The sequence below is a fragment of the Abramis brama genome (assembly GCF_963993115.1).
Source record: "Abramis brama genome assembly, chromosome: 18".
NCBI lineage: Eukaryota > Metazoa > Chordata > Actinopteri > Cypriniformes > Leuciscidae > Abramis > Abramis brama.
Window position 1 is genome coordinate 26468227 of NC_139980.1, and position 21363 is coordinate 26489589.

General features: G+C 34.0%; 2 protein-coding genes across 2 annotated transcripts; one reads left to right on the plus strand and one right to left on the minus strand.

Moving 5' to 3' along the window:
• Window positions 1-5420: 5420 nt before the first annotated feature.
• adat2 (adenosine deaminase tRNA specific 2) lies at window positions 5421-8591 on the minus strand. The gene is made up of 6 exons (XM_084091239.1): window positions 8457-8591; window positions 8053-8157; window positions 7235-7385; window positions 6485-6591; window positions 6198-6270; window positions 5421-6102 (listed from the first exon to the last, which is right to left on the minus strand). Exons 1-6 carry the CDS (start codon window positions 8547-8549, stop codon window positions 6017-6019), a joined length of 615 nt encoding a protein of 204 aa, XP_083947365.1. The 5' UTR covers window positions 8550-8591; the 3' UTR covers window positions 5421-6016.
• A 90-nt stretch (window positions 8592-8681) lies between these two features.
• On the plus strand, window positions 8682-14917 carry pex3 (peroxisomal biogenesis factor 3). Its single transcript, XM_084091237.1, has 12 exons — window positions 8682-8937; window positions 9308-9439; window positions 9523-9604; window positions 9697-9740; window positions 10831-10952; window positions 11050-11116; window positions 11237-11291; window positions 11401-11551; window positions 12017-12087; window positions 12891-13013; window positions 13859-13955; window positions 14054-14917. The coding sequence occupies exons 1-12, from the start codon at window positions 8865-8867 to the stop codon at window positions 14135-14137; spliced, it is 1101 nt and encodes a 366-aa protein (XP_083947363.1). The 5' UTR covers window positions 8682-8864; the 3' UTR covers window positions 14138-14917.
• The last annotated feature ends 6446 nt before the right edge of the window (window positions 14918-21363 follow it).

Here is a 21363-nt window from a genome sequence, read left to right on the forward strand (position 1 = left end):
CACAACCATCCAATCAATTCCCCATGGACAAAGTCAAGTCCCGCCCCACATTTTTCCCCTTTCACTCAGATATTTTACCTTTTAACTTTTACCTTTTTTACCTTTTTGTGATATCGACTTCAAATTTGGAATACAATTTTGCCTTTGATTTTATTATTTTTATTTTATTTTATTAGTGTCCAAATTATTTAGTACAATATACATTTTGTATGAAATAAAAATGTTTAGATAAGTACATTTGCTTTACAGTAAACGTAAACTATAACTTTTTTGCACTTTAATTTTCAGGGTTTCTGCAGATTTTATGAAGGTAAATTTAAGACCTTTTTAAGACCAAGTAATGAAAATTTAAGAAATTGAAGGGAACACAATATATCAATTATGTTCTCTAAAAAAAAATTGTATTATTATTTTTTAAGGAGAAACACTTTAGAATTTGAAAATACAATGTCCAATAGATATCTGTTACTTTTTAATTCATTTTACTAAAAAAAAAGAAAGCTTGAATCATTTTGCTTAAAACCACTACAATATGAAAATAACTTTTACTGTACCTTCTGAACAAACTGCAAAAAAAAGTGATGTTTCCTCAGTATTTCTCGTTTTTTCCAGTACAAATATCTAAAGATATTAAATCAAAACCAGTACTTAAATCAAGATACATTTACTTCAGCTGTAAAATGACAAAATGTGAAGTCTTGTTTTCTGTGAAATTGTTTATGTAATAAAGTTTATGACTAAAACCAGAACAAATATCTGCCAATGGGCTCAGAAAAATCTGCTTAATTTAGAAGTTTTGACAGATATTTGTTCGTTTTAAGCATAAACTCACTTAAATGTTATTACATTTTTCAAGGCTTAAACATGTTTGTATATTTGTATTGGAAAACAGGACAAAAATACCTATTTTTTGCAATGTATGCAACATTTAATGCCATGACTTTAAGACTTAAGACCATTTTAAGGCCTTAATTTGTGTAAGGGCAAATTAAGACGTTTTAAGACTCGCAGAAACCCTGATTTTTTTAAAGCTTCTTTCACTTCTGGAATAATCTGTTGAGTGTCTTCTTTTAGCATTTATGAATTACAACCTTTTCAGATCTATGCTCAAAAAGGGGGGTGGACAGGTAACGCAGAACCTGATTTCACCAAGTGCAACATGTTTCTGGATGAACATCTTTGTTGATCCTGGAACAACATTCTAATCAACCAATCAGATTTGAGGGACAAGTTTACAGTTTATGTCAGGTTTGGGCTTACAACCAGGGTTAGGTGCTTCTACATCAGTGTTATTCTCTTATCATTTCCCTCTGATTTTAGGGATATGGGTGGTTATGAATTACATTTTCAGACAGGAATGTTGTTCCAGTATCGACAAAATATGTTGACCCAGGAACGTGTCTAACTTGGCGACGTGCGACAGGTCAATAAAATACAATTGTTCATTTTCGTTCATGTTAACAAATGGAAACTTATTGTAAAGTGTTTCTTCCAAATTAAATGACTTTTTTTAATCTTAAAGGGGCGAAATTCTTTATATCTCATGGATAAGACCAGCCTTTTTTGGTTTACTTCACTAATATGTTTTATTTTCTTCTTTTATTAATAAAAAACCTTTGAAAATCACATTTTCTCACTGTAATTTTTATGTTCTTCCGAAACTGTGGATGCAGAAGAATGGTGAAATGAAACCTACAGTCTTCACTCAGCTATTTTCTTTCTCCCCTTACACACAGACGCACCACAGTTCTGTGGGAAAAGTAGAGCCAACCGTTCAATTACAGAGGGAAAAATTGTTGTACTTATGATTTAATGTTTGTCCTATATTTTCTCTGGCCTTTTCGCCCTGGACTTTTAAGACACAGATGTTGCCCAAACATAACAATTCCTTTGTGCAGAGCTGGACATTCTTTTAATGAGAAACACACACATTTCAGGCCTGAGGAAAAAGTTTGCTCGACAAGGAATAGCAATCACCTTTTGATGGAAAAGTCCAAATAACCAGGCCCTGCAGAACCCCGTCCCCTTAAAGTCCAAAATGTGTGTCCCGAACAGCCAAGAAAAAGAATTTGGTGCAACAGAACAGTGAAATGCCATGGGATAAAAGCGGATTTGTGAGGAGCAAAGAAAAGCGATAACGAGAAACCTTCTATTATCACATCTAAATTTTCCGACAAAACTGTCAAAATACTCTCCTGTTTCACGTTCACACCCTATCATGCATAATTTTCATTCTCGGAGGAATCGTCAAAAAATAGATGCAACGATTGGCAATTAAACTTCATTATGATCCATCATGAATATTACACTTAAAATTCAGATAGGTCTGCCTGACAACAGTCGTGTTGACAATTTAGTCTGGGCGATGTGTGTTTGGCAGCATGTGGAGAGAGTGAAAGTGTGTGCGTGCTTAAATTCTGTCAAGACACTTCATAGTCTCCTCATTAACACTGCCTCTCCTGCACGTAGAAGTACCAAACTGAACGGTTCCCTAATGTGCATTAACAACCTTAAAAAAAAAAAAAAAAGATGTAAATGAGGTGAGTACAGCTGAATTTGTGCAGTGCAAATGGTGTGCAGGATGCATTTGAAGGACAGCTCAATGATAAATCAACTGGCCTGGACTTCGCAAATCTATAAATTACTACACCTTTTAACACTTTGGATCACATTGTCTAAGCTTCATTTACTTTCTTAATTCCTGGTCTTGTGAACCACTCAGTGGTACATTTGGTGACACTTTCTAATGTAGTTTAATTTGTTATTGGTTAAAGCATTAAGTATCATAAACTTACAATGAACAGTTTTAATAGAATTAACATATGTTATTATTTGTTGTTAAAGGAATATTTCTGTCATCAATTACTCATCCTCACGTCGCTCCAAACCTATATGACTGACTTCTGTGAAATACAAAAGATTGAGTGTTTGAGTGTTTTTATGAAAGAAGGGGTCCAAAACAACAACGAACCGCATTGTCGTTGTATGTAAAAAATAATTAAAAATTAAAAAGTAAATGTTAACAGAATTTCCATTTTTGAGGTGACCTTTTAATTGAATGAAATGTTAAAAACATTTTAGCATAGGCTACAATTTGGGGTTTGGGGTCAGCATTTTTATTTTTTGAAAGAAATTATTTTATTCAGTAAAGACATTAAATTAATAAAAAATTACCATAAAGACATTTATATTGTTTAAAAAAAAAATATGTTAAAAATACTGTTCTATTGAACATTGTATTCATCAGAGTGCTAGAAAAATGATCATTATTTCCACAAAAATATAAAGCAGCACAACTGTTTTCAACATTGATGGTAATCAGCATATTAGAATGATTTCTGAAGAATCATGTGATCCTGAAGACTGGAGTAATGATTGAGAAAATTCAGCTTTGCTATTATAGGAAAAATAAAAATAAAAATTAATAATATAATATCTAATTTTGATCAAATAAATTCAGCCTAAGTGAGCATTTGAAAAAATCTTACCAAAAACAAACTTTTGGACGGAGGTGTATATAGAATGTATATAAAGTTATTTAAGGTTAACTATAAAGTGTTACAGAATTTTGGTGCGCCTGCCACAGTAATGCAATTGGATAATGTAAACCAACAGCTTTTTATTCGGATATGTAACACTAACTTTTCACAATTCAATTCATCCTATGTCGATAGAAAAGAAAAAAATATGTTGCGAATGGCCATACATGTTGACTCTAAGAAAAAAGTGAACTGGAAAGAAAGGCTCAAATTTTCATGTAACCTTTCCTTCTGTAAATAATACTGAAATTACCCCTCAATATTTAAAGATAATACTTGATTACTTGTAGAATAAAAAAAAGCTTTCCTAAGACCACTGTGGGATTATACAAAACTACAATTTCACCTCAATTTTCAAAATAATAACATTGGGAAATATATTATGAAATATACCAGCAGTGTTTGGTAAAGTTACTTTTAAAAGTAATCCATTACAACATTGTGTTACTCCCTCAAAAAAGTAACTAATTGAGTTGCTTTTTATGGAAAGTAACAAGTTACATTACTTTTTCTCACCCTGGGTTGGGCTTGCTTGTTTGTTAAAAAAAAAAAAAAAAAAAGTTCGATTCACTCTATGAATGAAGCATTATGAAATACCGTCTATGGATAAAGAGTTAGAGACAAAATATTGTTCTCATTCCATGTGAACAGGGGCTGCGTAGGTGGGTGCAGCTTGTTTTACGATGTTCTTTATTCGCACTGACTCATGGCGTAACGCTGCCAGGGCATAACACCTGTCAAATGCTTACCAGGTGCGGGACCAGTGCTCTGTTGTTTTGAATCGGTTACTAAGACCATACTACTTACACAATGAATCTAAATGATTATTTTTATTTATTAATGACAGCCTCTGTCATTTCAACATCAAGATAGTACATTCATATTAAAAAGCCAGCTGTGAGCTCAATGTCTGATCATTCATCACTAAACAATTAAACCCATGGGCTCTCTACTTACAATGACATTAACAGAGCAGTAACTGAAATGTTTCAAATTCATTTGATACGGCCGGCAGAACCCATAACCATGTAAGACGACAGGGCCTGAAAAATGACAGACTTTAAGAGCTCAGACACCTCATATCTACTTCCAAAACCGCTTGATTTCTCTTTCATACGTACCCACAGAAACCCACTTCCAGCCACTAATAACACATTACATGGCAATTTAATAATGTGGGGTTTAGAATCCATTATAATACCGCTCATGAGAGATACGCTATACTTTAATAGCCAGAAACGCAACATAACATGAATAATTTCACAAGTGGAAGTGAGCAGATCAGGGTTATTATTAACTAAAACTATTAAAAACTTTTTTTGTTAACTATGGAATTAACCTCATCCTTCCCTCGGGTCATTTTGCTCGAAAAGTTTTTTAAAAATTGAGTGTTCATCAGAGTGGTCCAAGACCTTAGGAATTTTGTCGCACTTGAATTTAAGTTGAAAGAATGTGAAGAATGTGCTTAAATTATATTATTTATTGATAAAAATCTAGTAATTATAGGTAAATAAATAGAAAAATAGAGAAAAATATTATAAAAATGAAATGATATAAGCTTTCTGGGCAAAAAAAAAAGTATAATTTTGAAAAAATTATACAAATGACAAAAGCACATAACAAAATGACAAAAAATCTAACTAAAATTAAAATGAAAGCAGGAAATATAAAAAAAGGTTAAATTAAATTATTAGAAATAATACTAAAACAACACTAGTGAGGACGCAACAAAGGTTCAGTGTTTTTGAAAGTTAGTGTGTGAGAGATATTACAAAAAAATAATAAATTACAGGCAAACCAAAGGAAGATCGAGTCATTATTTACTCACCCTAATGTCATACCAAACCATCTTCCAGAGAACACAAAAGGACAACACAAAGCTATGCTTTATGATACTTTTATTGTATTTTTTACAGCCTCCGTCTTCATTCACTTTAAATATATTGGGGAAAAAACTAGGTTGGTATTCTTAAAAAAAATCTTCATGAAATTCACCTTTTTTGCTCTATGGAAGAAAATGTAGGGTGAAAAAGAAATGATAGAAATTAATTTTTAACTATTCCTTTAAAGTTTTTGGCAATGAAGTAAGTGGAAACTCCACCTAGGTCTGCCCTGCATCTGCTAGTGAGCCGAAGACTGAGATCATTGAGAGTTCAGAACCAGTGTTCTGGGTTATATAAGGACACAAAGAGAGCAAGACCTGGAGAAGAACCTGCGCTTTAATGCAGAACAGGCCTAGTCTTGTGCTTCTACATGCTGTGAAGAGACTCACAGCGTCCAGCCACAGAGAAGAAGAGGTCTGGAGGTTTACGAGCGGTGTGGTCTGGCTAATGAGGCAATGTGGTTCCTCAGATAGAAGTAGATTAAATCAATGATCTCAAAAAGATGGCAGAATCATTGAGATACAAGGTCATGCAATCGTCTGAATGTTCAAATATTTTCCATTTCAGCTCAAAGGAGCAATTGTTTCTCTCTCCTCAATCTTGTGGTCCTTGATTTACCTGAATGACTACAGCGCCACCTGGTGGACTAACCAAATCTTTCCTCACTTTAGGTTTGGGAGCTGACAAACGGGAGAAAAAACATTATGTTTCAGTAACATGTCGATGAAAACATCAATGGAGATTAACATGCATACATTAACAAGACTTCCCTTACCATTTGGGTTTTCTTGTTTATAAAATGCCTTGAGCATTTCAACCGCCTCTTCCGCTCTATAGCCTGCGATGCACTGTAATAAGCAAATAAGCATGTGCTACAGCAAAAATATGCAATGTGGTCTGGACTAAAATCGAGGGAATGTGGAAGTTTCTACAAGAAAAATATTCTAGCCACACAGAACGGTTGGGCAAAATTCAGAATTTAAGGAACTGGCTTTCTTTTGAATTGGAGCATGAGCTGGAATTTAAATTTAACTGGATAGGAATTGGAGGGAATACTTTTACCTTAAATGTAGTTCCAGTGTGTGGTAAATGATCTGATGAGATGTCCAGGACGGAGCCACAGCCTCCAAACCGCTCATTTTTGCACCCATATACAACAAGAGGTATGTCTGTCTAAATGTTAAGGTATCCATTAAGCGACTACTAGACAATAAAATCCTGTGGTAAACACAACAACACATTCAAAATCTACTTTTGATAGTAATTGTTTTATAAAAGGTGACTGTGACTGACACAAAGATCTACACTACAGTTCAAAAGTTTGGTAGGATTTAAAAAATAGTTTTATGACGCAAGGATGTATTAAATTGATTGAAAGTGACAGTAAAGACATTTCTAACGTTACACACGATTTCTATTTCAAATAAATGTGGTGCTTTTGAACTTTAAAGAATCAGAGAGAGAAAATTATTTTCACAAAAATAATAAGCAGCACAAATGTTTTCAACATTAACAATAAGAGCACCAAATCATGCAGTAATGATGCTGACAATTCAGCTTTGCCGTCATAGAAGTAAATTACATTTTAAAATATATTCACATAGAAAACAGTTATTTTAAATTGTAATAGTCAAAATATTACTGTTTTACTGTATTTCTGATCAAATAAATGCAGCCTTGGTGAGCATAAGAGAGTCTTTATTACAAAAACATTAAAAAAAAGACCTTAGCCACTTAACAAACTTTTAAATGGTAGTGTATGTGTAAATGTCAATCCAATAATAGTGAAGCACATTTTGGCTTCAAGGATACAAAGCAGGCGCAGAGCAGCTGCACACATGATACATGGCTCCACTGTCACATACAGTACAGTCTGTTCACACACTTCCTTCGGGTCCTTCTCTCTGAAACGGCACCAATCCAGCACTTGATCCAGTGCCACCATTTCTGCATGCCGAGTAGCCTTGGGCAAAGCAGGCACAGACGTCAGGGTGTTTCGTCTAGTCCAAAGTTTCTCCCTGCTTTACTAGGAAGAACCGTTAATCAAAATGCCTTGACATAACATAAACTATAATATATGGGTCAATGGCAATGGACGTTTAAGATGACAAAAAGAAGAAATTCTCATAATGTTCTTAGAAACTTATATTATGCAACCACTAAAGTGAAACAATCAAATTTGTTCCTTATACCTTGAGTGTATACATCTTAATCATGACTCATTTACAAGAAAATAAGCCTTGCAGTGAGACTTTTATTTTTTACAATCTTTGAACTGTTACACCACCTAAACATTTAGACTTTAAGCCTCACAAAAAAATATAAAAATGAATTTAGATTCAGAAATGGAAAACATGTCCATCATAGGAGAGGTGTGTTCACATCACGGTTTGTATGAACCGCATTGTTTATGTATTTCTGAATAACTTAACAGATCCGAAAAATATGGTTGTCCTGTAATTGATAAATTGTCATTTGTCGATACATACTGGAGCATAGGGATAGTCAGCTAGATTAGGTATTGTTGTTAGCTTAGACATAATTTCAATTACCATAATAAATTGAACAATAATAAATTATGATTCTTTAAACGAAATGATCAATTATTAGTGAATTGTGAAGTCACTTACATTTTTTGTTTCATTCACCTCATTTCTTCCTTTTCCAATAATCTCATTGTTATAAACCATCAGACAGCCAACTGGAACCTCACCATTTTCAAGGGCTTCAATTGCCTTTAAAAGTAATTCATATGTCATATTAATGTGTCATATGTTAATATTATTTCTCAAAACAACCCAAAGTACAATTCACCATTACCATACACATTTATGGCAATGAAAATACCACAGCAACTACAGTTAATACACACACACACACACACACACAAGATATACATACATACACACTTTTCCGACAAAGGCAGTCTCACAGTAAAAGTAATAATACAGTGCTGCAGTTACTATGGTATTGGAGGGGAGATGACACTTATCATGGTAAATAATGGTAAGAGAAAACATTAGAGAGTCTTTACCATGTCAAACGCCTTTGACATCCATGTCTGTATCTCACTTTCTGATGGCTGCAGAAATTCACTCTTTTCGCGATCAAAACTGTCTGTTTGCATATCTATCAGTATCCTCAACAAAAAGTATAACCGTATAAAAAAAAGCAGCACAAATCTAGGGGAAAGTGGCGTTTTGTTTACACGCGCACGTGTTTACGGGGGAGCAAAATACTTGAAGGACCTTCCAGGGCGGTGGATCGAGCGAGCGCATAATCGATCAATCGACTCGATCTGATATCTGTAGTTCGCCTGCTTGCTGCTAACATGAGAAGTTATTGCCATGTAGCATTGTGCTAGCTAGTAAGTTACGTCCAAACAAGCACTTGCATCTAGTTTTTCGCGTGTGGGTTTTGTGGTGTCAAGTCTGTTTTAAAAATGTTGAGTTCTACATGGAATTTCATCAAACGCCATAAGAGGAAATTCATCTTCACTGGGGTTTTTGTTGGAGGTACGTGGCCAACTAGACCACCTGCATGCTTATAGTAGTTCAGAGATTGTTAGCTAGTGACTGTGCATTAAATATTTCTTGTTTTTAATGGATGAATAAAACTACTTGTAGCTATAATATCTTGTATATAGTTTAGCATGTTATTACAGTGTTGCCAAGCATTATTTCTTATTTCCACATTCAACTCATTAATCTCAGCTCACCTGTCACCTAGATTTTCTATTGGCACAGTCAATAGCAAAGTCGATATGGACTTTCCCCTGGTATTTTTAACCTTAAGAACGATTTTATATTACTGAATAGATCTTGCATATTGCATATCACTTTCTTGTGTATTATATTGTAATGTAACCTCATACTTCATGCACAGGTGTCTATCTACTTGGTAAATATGCACAAAGAAAAATTCAGCAGATGCAGGAGCGAGAGGCAGCCGAATACATCGCTCAAGCTCGGAGACAGTTTCATTTCGAAAGCAACCAGAGGACATGTAACATGACAGGTAAAATAAAACAATTACATGAACAGTTCATGAAAGTGATGTTTCTTCTGCCTGATGTATGTAATTGTGTCTTTTATTTGTAGTGTTATCAATGCTCCCCACTCTCCGAGAGGCAATCATACATCACCTGAACTCAGAGAGCCTCACTGCTTTGCTGAAGACCAAGTGAGTCATGCTTCATGTAAATTATAGATGATTATCTGCATTATAATATAAAAGAATATAACTGACATAAGTCATCATGTCTTTCCACACAGGCCAGCCAATAAACTTGAAATCTGGGAGGATCTAAAGATTATTAGTGAGTTCAAAAAGTTTCTTTACTGTAATAGTATTCCATATGTATTCAATATGAACTAAAAATTGACCCTATTTATTTTGTTAATGCACATTTTTAATCTTATTGTGAACTAGCGATGTGTGTACTTTATTCCTAAGAAAAAAAAATGTGTCTTTGTAATTTATTAATAATTTTATTGATATAACTATATAACGTTTTTGTTGTTATATATAGAACAGTAATGGCAATTCAATGTAGCTTTTTCTTAAGAAAAAAAACACAACAGTTGATCAAAAGTGTCAGTAAAGAATTTACATTATTACAAAAAAAATCGATTTTGAATAAATGGTTTGACTTTTCTGTTCATTAAAGAATCCTGAAAAAAAATATTGGTTTCCACAAAAATATTCAGCAGCACAACTGTTTTCAACATTGATAATAATAATTATTGTTTCTTGAGCACCAACTGTGGTTCATGCCGTGTCGTAATTCCTCAAAGAAATCATAATTCCAACTTGTAAACTGGGAATTTTCTAAGAGCTTTGACTTGAACCACGTGACCGATGTACCACCTGACCGCTGCAGATTCATATTGCCGTTGATGGTGCTGTCATATAAAAACGCATTATTCCAAGACTGGAATAATGGCTGCTGAAAATTCAGCTTTGCCATCACAGGAATAAAATACATTTTAGTATATATTAAAATATCAAACAGTTATTTTAAATTGCAAGAATATGTCACAATATTTTTTTACTGTATTTTCGATCAAACAAATAAAGACTTCTTTCAAACAAAAACATTAATAAATCTTATACCGACCCCAAAATTTTGAATGGTAGTGTAATTTATTTATTTATTTATTTTTAATTTTGATAAAATGTGATAAACAAATGTTCTTTTCCATTGATGTCATGAGGATTACTGGAAAATGTTGAGCAATGACCAGATAATTATGGCATTGTTTTGGCTGAATTCTGATTTGGAACACCCATTTTTCACAATCAGATAAATTCCCACCCTACAATTTATTGCTGAATGTCCTGTTTGACAATACATCATATTATGGAAGTAAAATGAGTTATGAACAGAAATGATCTCCGCCCTCCAGGTTTTACCCGCAGCATTGTGGCGGTTTACAGCACTTGCATGCTGGTGGTGTTACTCAGAGTTCAGCTCAACATAATTGGTGGCTACCTGTACCTGGACAACTCTGTGACAAAGAATGGAACGGTATGTCAGGGCTTGGTGTTTTAAAGGCAAAGCAATGTCATTTTATTATGTTATCGCATGTAATTTTTACCACATTTCTCTTATACTGCTACTTTAGACCCCTTTCGCCCCTCCTGATGTTCAACAACAATATCTGTCAAGTATCCAACACCTTCTTGGAGAAGGTGAGGACAATGTCAGATCTGTATAAGAGCGTCTAATCTGTATTATAGTTTAATCTTCTGTTCATACAGGCCATATGCTCTATAGTTTATACCGATGTTCCTTTTTTTCTGTCTTTTTAGGGCTCATTGAACTGATAACTGTGGTGAAGAAAGCTGTTCAGGAAGTTCTTGGACTGTACGCTGAGTGTTTGATTGGATGATGAATGAATCTAGTCATCCCATACTTGTGGCTTTGAGCCATGTCAGTTATCCTCAGCTAAATGCTGTTCATGTCTCCTCCTCAGGGTGTCTCTGAAGCAGAGTTTGTCCCTACAAGAGTTGGAGCAACAGTTAACTCAGATCAGACAGTTAGTGGAGGATGGCTGTGCTTCCTCTAAACACAAAAGTCTTTCCTGGTACATGATGCCTGATGAAGAGAACACGCTAGCCTCACAGGTACATATATATAATATATCATTTATTTGTGAATGATTAGTAATTTATTATTATTATTTATATCATTTATTAGTATTAGAGCTGCACGATTAATCGTTAAAAGATCACAATCTCGACACGCAATTTTATTCCTAAAAGACAACGATTCGGCTCTGTATAATAAAGCTTTGACAAGTTCGATCACAAAAGTACTGGGGTAAAAGTTTACAGTTTGAATGTATACACTGGTCTAAGGAAGCAATAAAAAAAAAAATGTAAGTAACTTGATGCTTCAAATAAATATTGTGTCAATTACATAATTAAGCCAGTAGGTGGCGACAAGTGACTGTTAAAAAAGTAATTTAAATGTTTTATAAATAAATATGTAATATGTATCAGTTATTCCTTTTTGTCTGTTTTATATATATATATATATATATATATATAATTATTATTTTCCTTTTTTTCTTTTCTTTTTTCTCCCAGGCCTGTGGTCTCACAGAAAATGATGTCACAACAATAAAGCTGCTGAATGAAACCAGAGATATGCTTGAAAGGTGAGGGAAATCAAGGCACTGATATAAACCTATATAGTTAAAAAATTGAAAATAAAAAGGTTAGGACTTTCAAAAGTTTAAAGTAATTAATCACAATTAATCTCATGATTTATTTTTGTACTGAATGCCTTAACACACTCAGTTCATTTTATACAGTATTATATGAGTTATAAGAAACAGTTCTGAATTCAAAGGAAAAAAATGAAGCAGACGAGATTAAATTGGTTGAAATCAATAGGTTAAAGGTGCATTGTGTAATATTTAGGAGGATCTGTTGACAGAAATGCAATATCATATACATAACTATGTTTTCAGTGGTGTATAAAAACATTTTTATTACTTTAGAATAAGCCATTTCTATCTACATACACTGCGGGTTCACATACATTGAAATGCGCCGACATGTTTCTACAGTGGCCCTAAAGGGACAAACGCATTTCGTCACTATGTTGTTCAAGTGCAAAGAAGCTAGCTAAAGTCAGCGAATAAAACACTGACACAGTGATGAACAAGTAACAATAATATTCGCAATAACATCGTTTTACTGAATAATTAAGTAAACCTAATTTCTTAATTTATCTTTGTAAAGAAACCTCACTGCTTAACTGGCTACTCTCTGCTATCTCAGACGACGACATCTTTTCCTGTTGGCCACCGTAACTTCTGTAGTTTGCAATTCGCAACCTCACCACTAGATGCCGCTAAAAATGACACAGTGCACCTTTAACAGATCACTTCAGCATAGGCACATCATTGAGCTCTGTAGCTGGGTACTAATTACATCTAAACTTTTTTTTTTTCAGTCCAGACTTCCATACTGTACTCCGTACTTGCTTGAGCAGAGGCTTTATCCGATTCTTAGACAACATGGCAGAGTTTTTCCGACCCCCGCAGGGAGACTCCACCCCCTCCAGTACACCTGATCGGTCAGTGTACATGCATTTATTTTTATTCAAGAAGGTATATACAGTTACCCCAAAAAGTGTTAAATTTGCACAATTAAGACACATTTCAAAATGGGTTTATATAATAACAAATAACAAACCAATGGAAGCTCGGTTCTGCCGTGGAATAAAAAATAAATTATTAAATTGCGACTAAACTTGTAATTGCGAGTTTACATCTTGCAATACTGACGTTTTTCAAAATTGTCAGATAAGTTGTAAAAAGTACTTTTTACTTTGTGGCTTAAAGCTACACTAATGATGGCGTTTTTATCACTCAACAGGTGAGTAAGGTATTTTATTGAACAGATAAATAGCCATGTGTAGCTTTCTAACAAAGTTCATTGTATAAAACATTCTCTATTGTCAAAGGTCATTTCATTATGACCTGCTGTGCTGGAATTTATTTTCAAGGAAGTATTGTGTCTATTAATGGGAATAGCTAGAGTAATGTCTTCAGCTAGTCATCTTGAGATCCTTTCCATCTAAACTGGTTATATCTCTTAAGCCTAGTAGTGAATGTTTTATGAGCAGTAGGATAACCATATTCCAGGTCTGGAATAAATAAATAAATAAAACCAGAAAATTTTGTAAAAGTCATGGAAAATGTATTGGTAAATATGTGTATGAACCCTGTATATCAGAAAAACACTCTTAAAGCAAAAAGTATACAGTCCGAAAATGTCTTAAAATGGGTTTTAGCACATTTTAATGTCAGAATATCAGATGTACCAGGTTTTTTTTTTTTTTTTCAGATTTTATCACAGTATATTACTATTAAGTTGAAAAAAAGATAATCAGTCCTGCTTTTCATGCCTGTCTTCCAGACTATCGCATGTAAGCCTACCGCTAGCCAAAATCATTCCCATCATCAACGGACAGATACATTCAATATGCAGTGAAATACCAAGTCACTTTGTCCAGGTGAGAACCTTCACATGCATTGACACATTTTGACTTCCATGTGGCATAAAAGCTGCCCCCACACACACCAATGTATATTGTTTTCTTTCATGTTTTAGGATCTCCTGTTGATAGACCAGGTGAAAGAGTTTGCCGCCAACGTGTACGAAACGTTCAGCACCCCTCAGGAATTTCAGAAGTGAGCACGAGACTGAGAAAAAATGTGAACTTGTGAAAATCGAACACCTTACAAACCCACTTTTAAGAAACTCTCATGCCGTGCAGCACAGAATTGTTCTCCGTGCACACACTAAAATCGACCCGGGGAAAGGAACTCGAGGCTGTTCCGAGAGACGAGGGTGTAATGGACTGCTAGCTGTCCTGTCTGTATGTTGTGACCCCCTTAACCTTGTCCCAGGCATGCCAAGGTTTTTACAGGCTATAATAAACTGTAGTACATTTATTTATTTTTTTAATCCCTGTAGCATAACATTCTCATTATATAACTCGTTAATAACTAATATCAGAACATGGCTAGCGAAAAAAATCATATTTGAACGCAGTATCTGCAGTATGGACTTCAAAGAGTAAATTGTAGACATTTTGTTTAATATATCTCTGAATCTGATGTTGTAGATGCTGGACCAATACTCAGTCATGCCCACCTTTGCAACAGTATCAATGCATTTGCACTGCTACTGGTTAACATATGCATATTTTGGGAGTATTTTGACTTTTATTGACTTTAATATTCAAATGGTTCTACTAATTGATATAGGAATTGTTGGACTGACAATTCTGTTTGGCAAATTCTTACAGGTTGTAGTATGCTATTCTGTTTTGTAAAATGACCCATGAATGTTAATAAATAATGTGAGTAATAACACTGGAACTATTCATTGAAATGACACACAATATTTACTGCATGTTGAAATTGTACCAACAGGCTGCTATATTACAGTCAAATAAATGTTGTTTTTGTACTTCTCTTCCTCGTATGTTAAGTAAATGTCCTGGGTTCCTCTAGAGGGCAGCACATATCTAAAATTTAGCTCATAGCAACTAAACAATTAGGTCACATTGTGGTCTAACAATAAACATTCACCAGTAAAAGTACAAAAATAAAAAAGGGAAAAGTTAAGTAATATGACACAATGAGGTGCCTAAGCATGAGGGAAGCATATGACGACTGCTCTTGCACAAAACACCACCCTTCTGGCGCAACTTCCTTATACACTTAAAAAATACTTTGTCATTTAGTCTGCTTTGGATGAGAGCGTATGCCACTCCTTGCATCATGTAATGGAAATGAATGAATGAATGCATTCAGAAACAATAACGTAATTGTTCACATCATGACACTGCATAATCTTTTTATTATTTGTCAATTCATATCATTATCATATTTGTATAAATTTAAGCATGTTTATGGCCACTAAATCAAGAATTTGTACGTTTATTTTCTATTTACATTTATTAAGCCAGGATTAGGCCTTAGTTCAATTAGGGCATTTAAGTAGCTTTTATAAACGTGCCAGAAAAAAACTGGTGTGCATCTCGAGACAAAACAATGGCTCTGACATATTTTAAGATGTGTCAGCTTAAGTTGCTTTCAGTTAAAACCGCTCAAACGTGCATTTTAGTCTGGGACTAGCTGAAGCCTCGTCTGAAACCGGGGGCTAAAGTTTAGGGTCAGGCTTTGAAGAAGTCTCAGAGTCTCTCTCACCAAGGTTGCGTTTATTTGATCAAAAATACAGTAAAACAGTAATATTGTGAAAGATTATAATAATTTAAAATAAGTGCTTTTTATTTTAATATATTTTCAAATGTAATTTATTCCTATGTTGGTAATAATTAATTACTCATGATCCTTCAGAAATCAGTCTAATATGCTGATTTGTTGCTCAAGAAACATTTCTTATCATCAATGTTGAAACAGTTGTGCTGTTTCATATTTTCGTGGAATTTTATTTCCAGAATACTATGATGGATAGAAAGTTCAAAAGGACAGCCTTATAGTTTTTATTAATATTTTGAATCAGATTTCATTTTTATATTTTCCGATTTAATTTTAAGTTTTAGAATTTTGTTTTTCGTTATTTTAAAATATGTCTAGCCGTTTTTGTTTTTATTTTAGTTTTAGTTATTTTAGGACATCAAGTTAAACTAAATTAAAATGAGTCTTTAATATTTTATTATATTTCAGTTAGAGTTTGTTATTTCAAGTAGGCCTAACGTTTTTATTATATTTTAGTTTCGGTTTTAGTTTTAATTAAAAATAATTACCCTGAAGCAATTAAAGGAATAGTTTATTGTTTCAAACCTGTATGACTTTTTTTCTTCTGTGGAAATGTTTTTTTTTTTTTTTTTTTTTTTTTTTTAGTGGTCACCAACATAAAAAAAATCTCATTTTGTCTTCCACAGAAAAAAGGTTTGGAATGACATGAGGGTGAGTAAATGATGACAGAAATCGTATTTTTGGTTTAACTACCAGGTTGAAATTGTAAACTGCATTAGATACGGCAGCGTTTGTTGGACGTAATGTCAGAGGTCAGCTGTCTTGTGAAAGGACCAGTCGACAGTGCAGAGCACAAGCATTTGGAGAAAACAAGTAAATGGCATCAGATTGAGGCATCATTCGGACAGCTATGTAGGTCAGCTTGTGGCTAATACCACTGTCGATACCAACAGACAAGTTAAGTACAAGCAAAGGAGATCTAATAGGTAGTGATGTAGCCTAAAGGTTATAAAAATATGACGTCAATCCGCCAATGATTATGGGACAACTGAAACTGCACTGGTTTAATGCTTCTGACAGTTTGTTTGACAAGGGATGAGCTATATATAGAGTAAAGAGCAAAATAGGCTCATTGTTGCATAAGCCGCTTGAATGTGCTGAATAACTATGTGGGTGTTTTCCACTGCACGCTCCACATGTAGCACCTCCAGTCACATGACTCGCTGTGCTCAGCGTGCTCTTTGTTTTGCACCAGCAAACAGGAAATTCCCCTTCATCACATGACTTGGGTCTTTGGTTCTGCCCCGTGACCTTTTTTACCGAAACTGTTTACATCAAGTCCAGGAATATAATGGAAATATCTTCTTGTAATCATTAAATGATTGAATAACATAGCCAACATAATACTCCAGGACTGAGCAATTTATGGTTCATTTATGGTTTTTAAAGTGCTCTCTAAGGCTATACGTTTTTGGTCACGTCTTGTGAATAAAATACTCAAACATTTATATAACATTTGGTAAAATGTTTTTTTTGGGGTTTTTTTACAGTGCCAGACAAAGAATATAAAATGATATTTAAGAATGGGATGAGTGTTTTATACCTGTTTGAAAACAGTTACTTTTGAATATATATATTAAATATATATATACACACACACACACACATATATATATATATATATATATATATATATATATATATATATACACATACATACATATATATATAATCTTTTTTTTTTTATTTGTACAATTTTCAAACAGTTTTTAAAAACACGCATTTCTACAGACTCCCATGACTCATTTTGACCCCCTGGCTTTTGCAACCAAACTTCCCATAAATCCATGATAAAACATAATTTACACATCTAATGCACATCCTGTGCACTTCATTGTGGTGCAGTAGTGTTAAGAAAATCTTCATATGTTTGTCAGTAAATGAAGGGGGAAAGAAATATGAAATAGCCCAATAGTCTTCCCCCCAAATAAACTCACTTGAACTTAAATGCACCAACAATACCTTTTCGTCATGTGATTGCAACATGTAAAAATGTCAAATAAATCATCTATTAAGTTATTCATATGACTGGAGTTCCATGTGAGTGTACATGATATTAAACATAATATTTTAAAATGCAAAACTCCCCTTAATAAAGGTTAAGTGTACCTCTAATTCAGTCACTTCACTGCACCTGATATAAATATAAATAATCAGTTAAACAGTTAAAGACATTGTGAACGTGCATAATCATACGTACCTTTGCATTTCTATTTTATATAATAATAAGGAAATGCAGGATGTTTTGTTTTGCTGCTGGTCTGTAAGATTATGACTCATCTGCCTCTACCTGCATTTCCAGAGTCCTGTTACTCTCTGACTCATCCTGATGTCAGACTGCAAAACACTGAACTCATCATCACATGAGCTTGTGCAAGTTATTATTCAACCAAATTGTGGTTTATGACATAAGCAGGTTTGAAAACAATATGTGCTGATTAATAATCAATATAGAATATTATTATGGTTTGAAATTTCAGATTAAACATTTTTAAAGACATATTAGAAATCTTTGTCCTTGATATCATGTCACCTGTGCTGAAGCTCTTGTAAAAAATAAGCATGTACAACCTTGATTAAGATATTATATGTATATATACATATATATGTGTGTCTATATATATATATATATATATATACACATATGTGTGTGTATATATATACATATATATATACATATATATATATATATATGTATATATACCTATATATATATATATATATATATATATATGTATATATATATATATATATATATGTATATATACATATATATACACACATATATATATATACACACTGTATATATTTATAACAGACTATTATTATGTAGATATCACAGGTATCACAAGTAGTGATTTGGCTCCAGTCCTGCACTGAATTGATGGTTGTGGACATGTCCTGACCATGTCCTTCTCCTCCGCTCTGATTGGCTGATCTCAAGGGATTATCATTAACTATTAATCCTATATGAAGCAATGCTCTGTAGTCACACCACAGAGCAGTGAGATGATGTCATCTCACCTTAGCAAGCTGATTGGATGAAGCCTCTCTCACAGCTCTGTGCTCACCATATCAATTTTATATCACTGGAAGATCCTTTACAGGCAGTCACATGACTTCTTAAATATGACGTGGTCCTTAAAGACTAAGTGCAGTGTGTTTATTTTTTATAGGAGGCCTGTGTTGCTTCAATTCCCTGCTTGAAATAAAATACCAGAAATTAGAGGTTGTTGCATTCTATGTGCCAGTAAGAAGCCAAGAGTCCCAATTAACGCAGTTCTTAGAATTTACAGCAAATTGAAGAAGTGGGGAATGGGAAATGAATGATGAAATTGAGGTTTGCCTGAGGTATTGCTCGGATGCTGAGTGGATGTGGAATGAGAGCAAAAGAAAAAAATCCTAGAAACTTCCTTAGTCACAGAACTGCGAAATATGTAGAGCAGCATTTTACTTTCACATCTGCAGGAAGCAGATAGTACAGCACGTTTACATTACCATAAAAAGAAGTTTCGTTGTAAAATGTAATCCAGAAACCGAAGAAAGGAAAACAAGTGGCCCGGGAAAAGAGGAAGTCTTCGCTAAATGTGTTTCATTACTACTACGTTACTGTTTCATTACTATTAGTACTACGTTCTGAGCGTGATTCAGTTTGGTTTCCTTTTGAATTACGCAAGGCATTTATGGTTTAGTGGGGAATGACCTTTAGGTATTTGCGCCCATCCTACATGCTGTTTGCACGTATGACAGAAATAACAAACCCTAGGAGGCCTGCTGGAGTGAGAAATGAGGTCACGGCCCTTGACAGGGATGGGAATCCTGGCTTTCCCTACTTCGCCTGTCTGCGACGAAAGTCCTTTGGGCGGGAGTCCGTCACTATGGACACAGCCAGTGTAAACATGTAAACAGTGCTCTGGTGCGTGTAGCGGGGTTAGAGCAGTGTGAAGGTAGCACTGAGTTAACTGGGACTTTATAAATAACTATGAGTCCTACAGCTGTCTATGTCACATATGTAAAAGGAAAGCTATATAAACCATTATTTAGAGAAAGCAGTGTCAACATTTATACTGAGCAAGTGATGCTATGAATATTTTGGCCCCGTTGCTGCTGAGTCATTTAAGACAATTCACCTTTTTGATGTTATCCATTATCAAATCATTCTAATATGCTGATTTGGTGCTCAAGAACCATTTCTTATTATTATCATCAATGTTAAAAACAGTTGTGCTGTGGAAACCGTGATACACTATCATTTATATATCATTATCAAGTTAATTCATAAAGGACACATTAAACTGATTCAATTGACAGTAAGGATATTTATAATGTTACAAAATAATTCTATTTCTTATAAATGCTGTTCTTTTAAACTTTCTATTTATCAAAGAATCATGAAAAAAAAAAAAAATTGAGCACTAAATCAGCATATAAGAGTGATTTCTGAATCATGTGACACTGAATACTGGAGTAATTATGCTGAAAATTTAGCTTTGATATATAATCAGTATCTATATCAAATGTCTAAAAATCACACATTTTTTAAAGTGACCATGCACTGCATAGCCATACATAAGCAACACATAAACAACAGCAAAAGTGTGACACAGAATAAACACGGGGACAAATATTATCAGACCTGTGACCAATTTTTGGGTCACGACACACCCGTTGAGAATCACTGATCTAGGGTTTGGTCCACAAATAGCACTACATTTATTTACGTGTAAATATTTGTTATTAGCTCTGGAATAAACAAAATCTAAACCAGAGTTTAATGTGCATCACCACATCTTGCCACATTATAAATGCTATATGAAAAACACTATTTCTTTTTTGTTTCAATGTAATATATAGGCAAAAAAAAATTGGATACCGTTCAATATGTTTGAATATGGATTTATATATTTTTGATTATATTATTCTGAAACTGCAGTCTGTTGATGTATAAATCTAAAGAGCGAGGCAAATACATTAAACCTTTACTATACTGTAGGCTACTATACTTACTTTCACCAAAATAGCATAGTTAACACAGTTATTGTTGGAATTGTAAAATTTAAATATGGCCTAATAATATGTGGTTTGATGACAATAATACCAGGCTACCACTGTTTTACTGTAGTAGCTTAACTAGGATGTTTGTATGTGTTTACCTTGTGTGCGTGTACTACATAGTATACTAGCCTTTACTACTATATACTATATATACTGTACTCGTTCATTAGATTTGTAAGTTTAATAGCATCTAGAGAGAGAAACCATCGGGCATTCTCGATGACTAACGTTTGACTGGAATGCGATGTGTCAGACCGAAAGTGCAAATCAGAATATCGATCCCGACCTTTCATTATTCCAGCAATGTAGCTAGGTTTCGTTTCTAACGCGTGGTGTTTTTGGGAAAAGGGTGATATGACTTCTCACCTCCAAGCCTAGAAAACAACGAACGGACAGTCTCAGGATTACTGTAGTCTCAACTTCCCGGAAGGATGACGTATTCTCCCCTGGCGAGAATACTCGAGTAGGCTAGTGTTAAAGAAACAATGCGCACTCTGTGCTTCTTATGAAAGTGCTTTGTGCGCCACTTAACCTGTGTCTGTGACACAAAGGACACATCACCTGGTGTTAGAAATA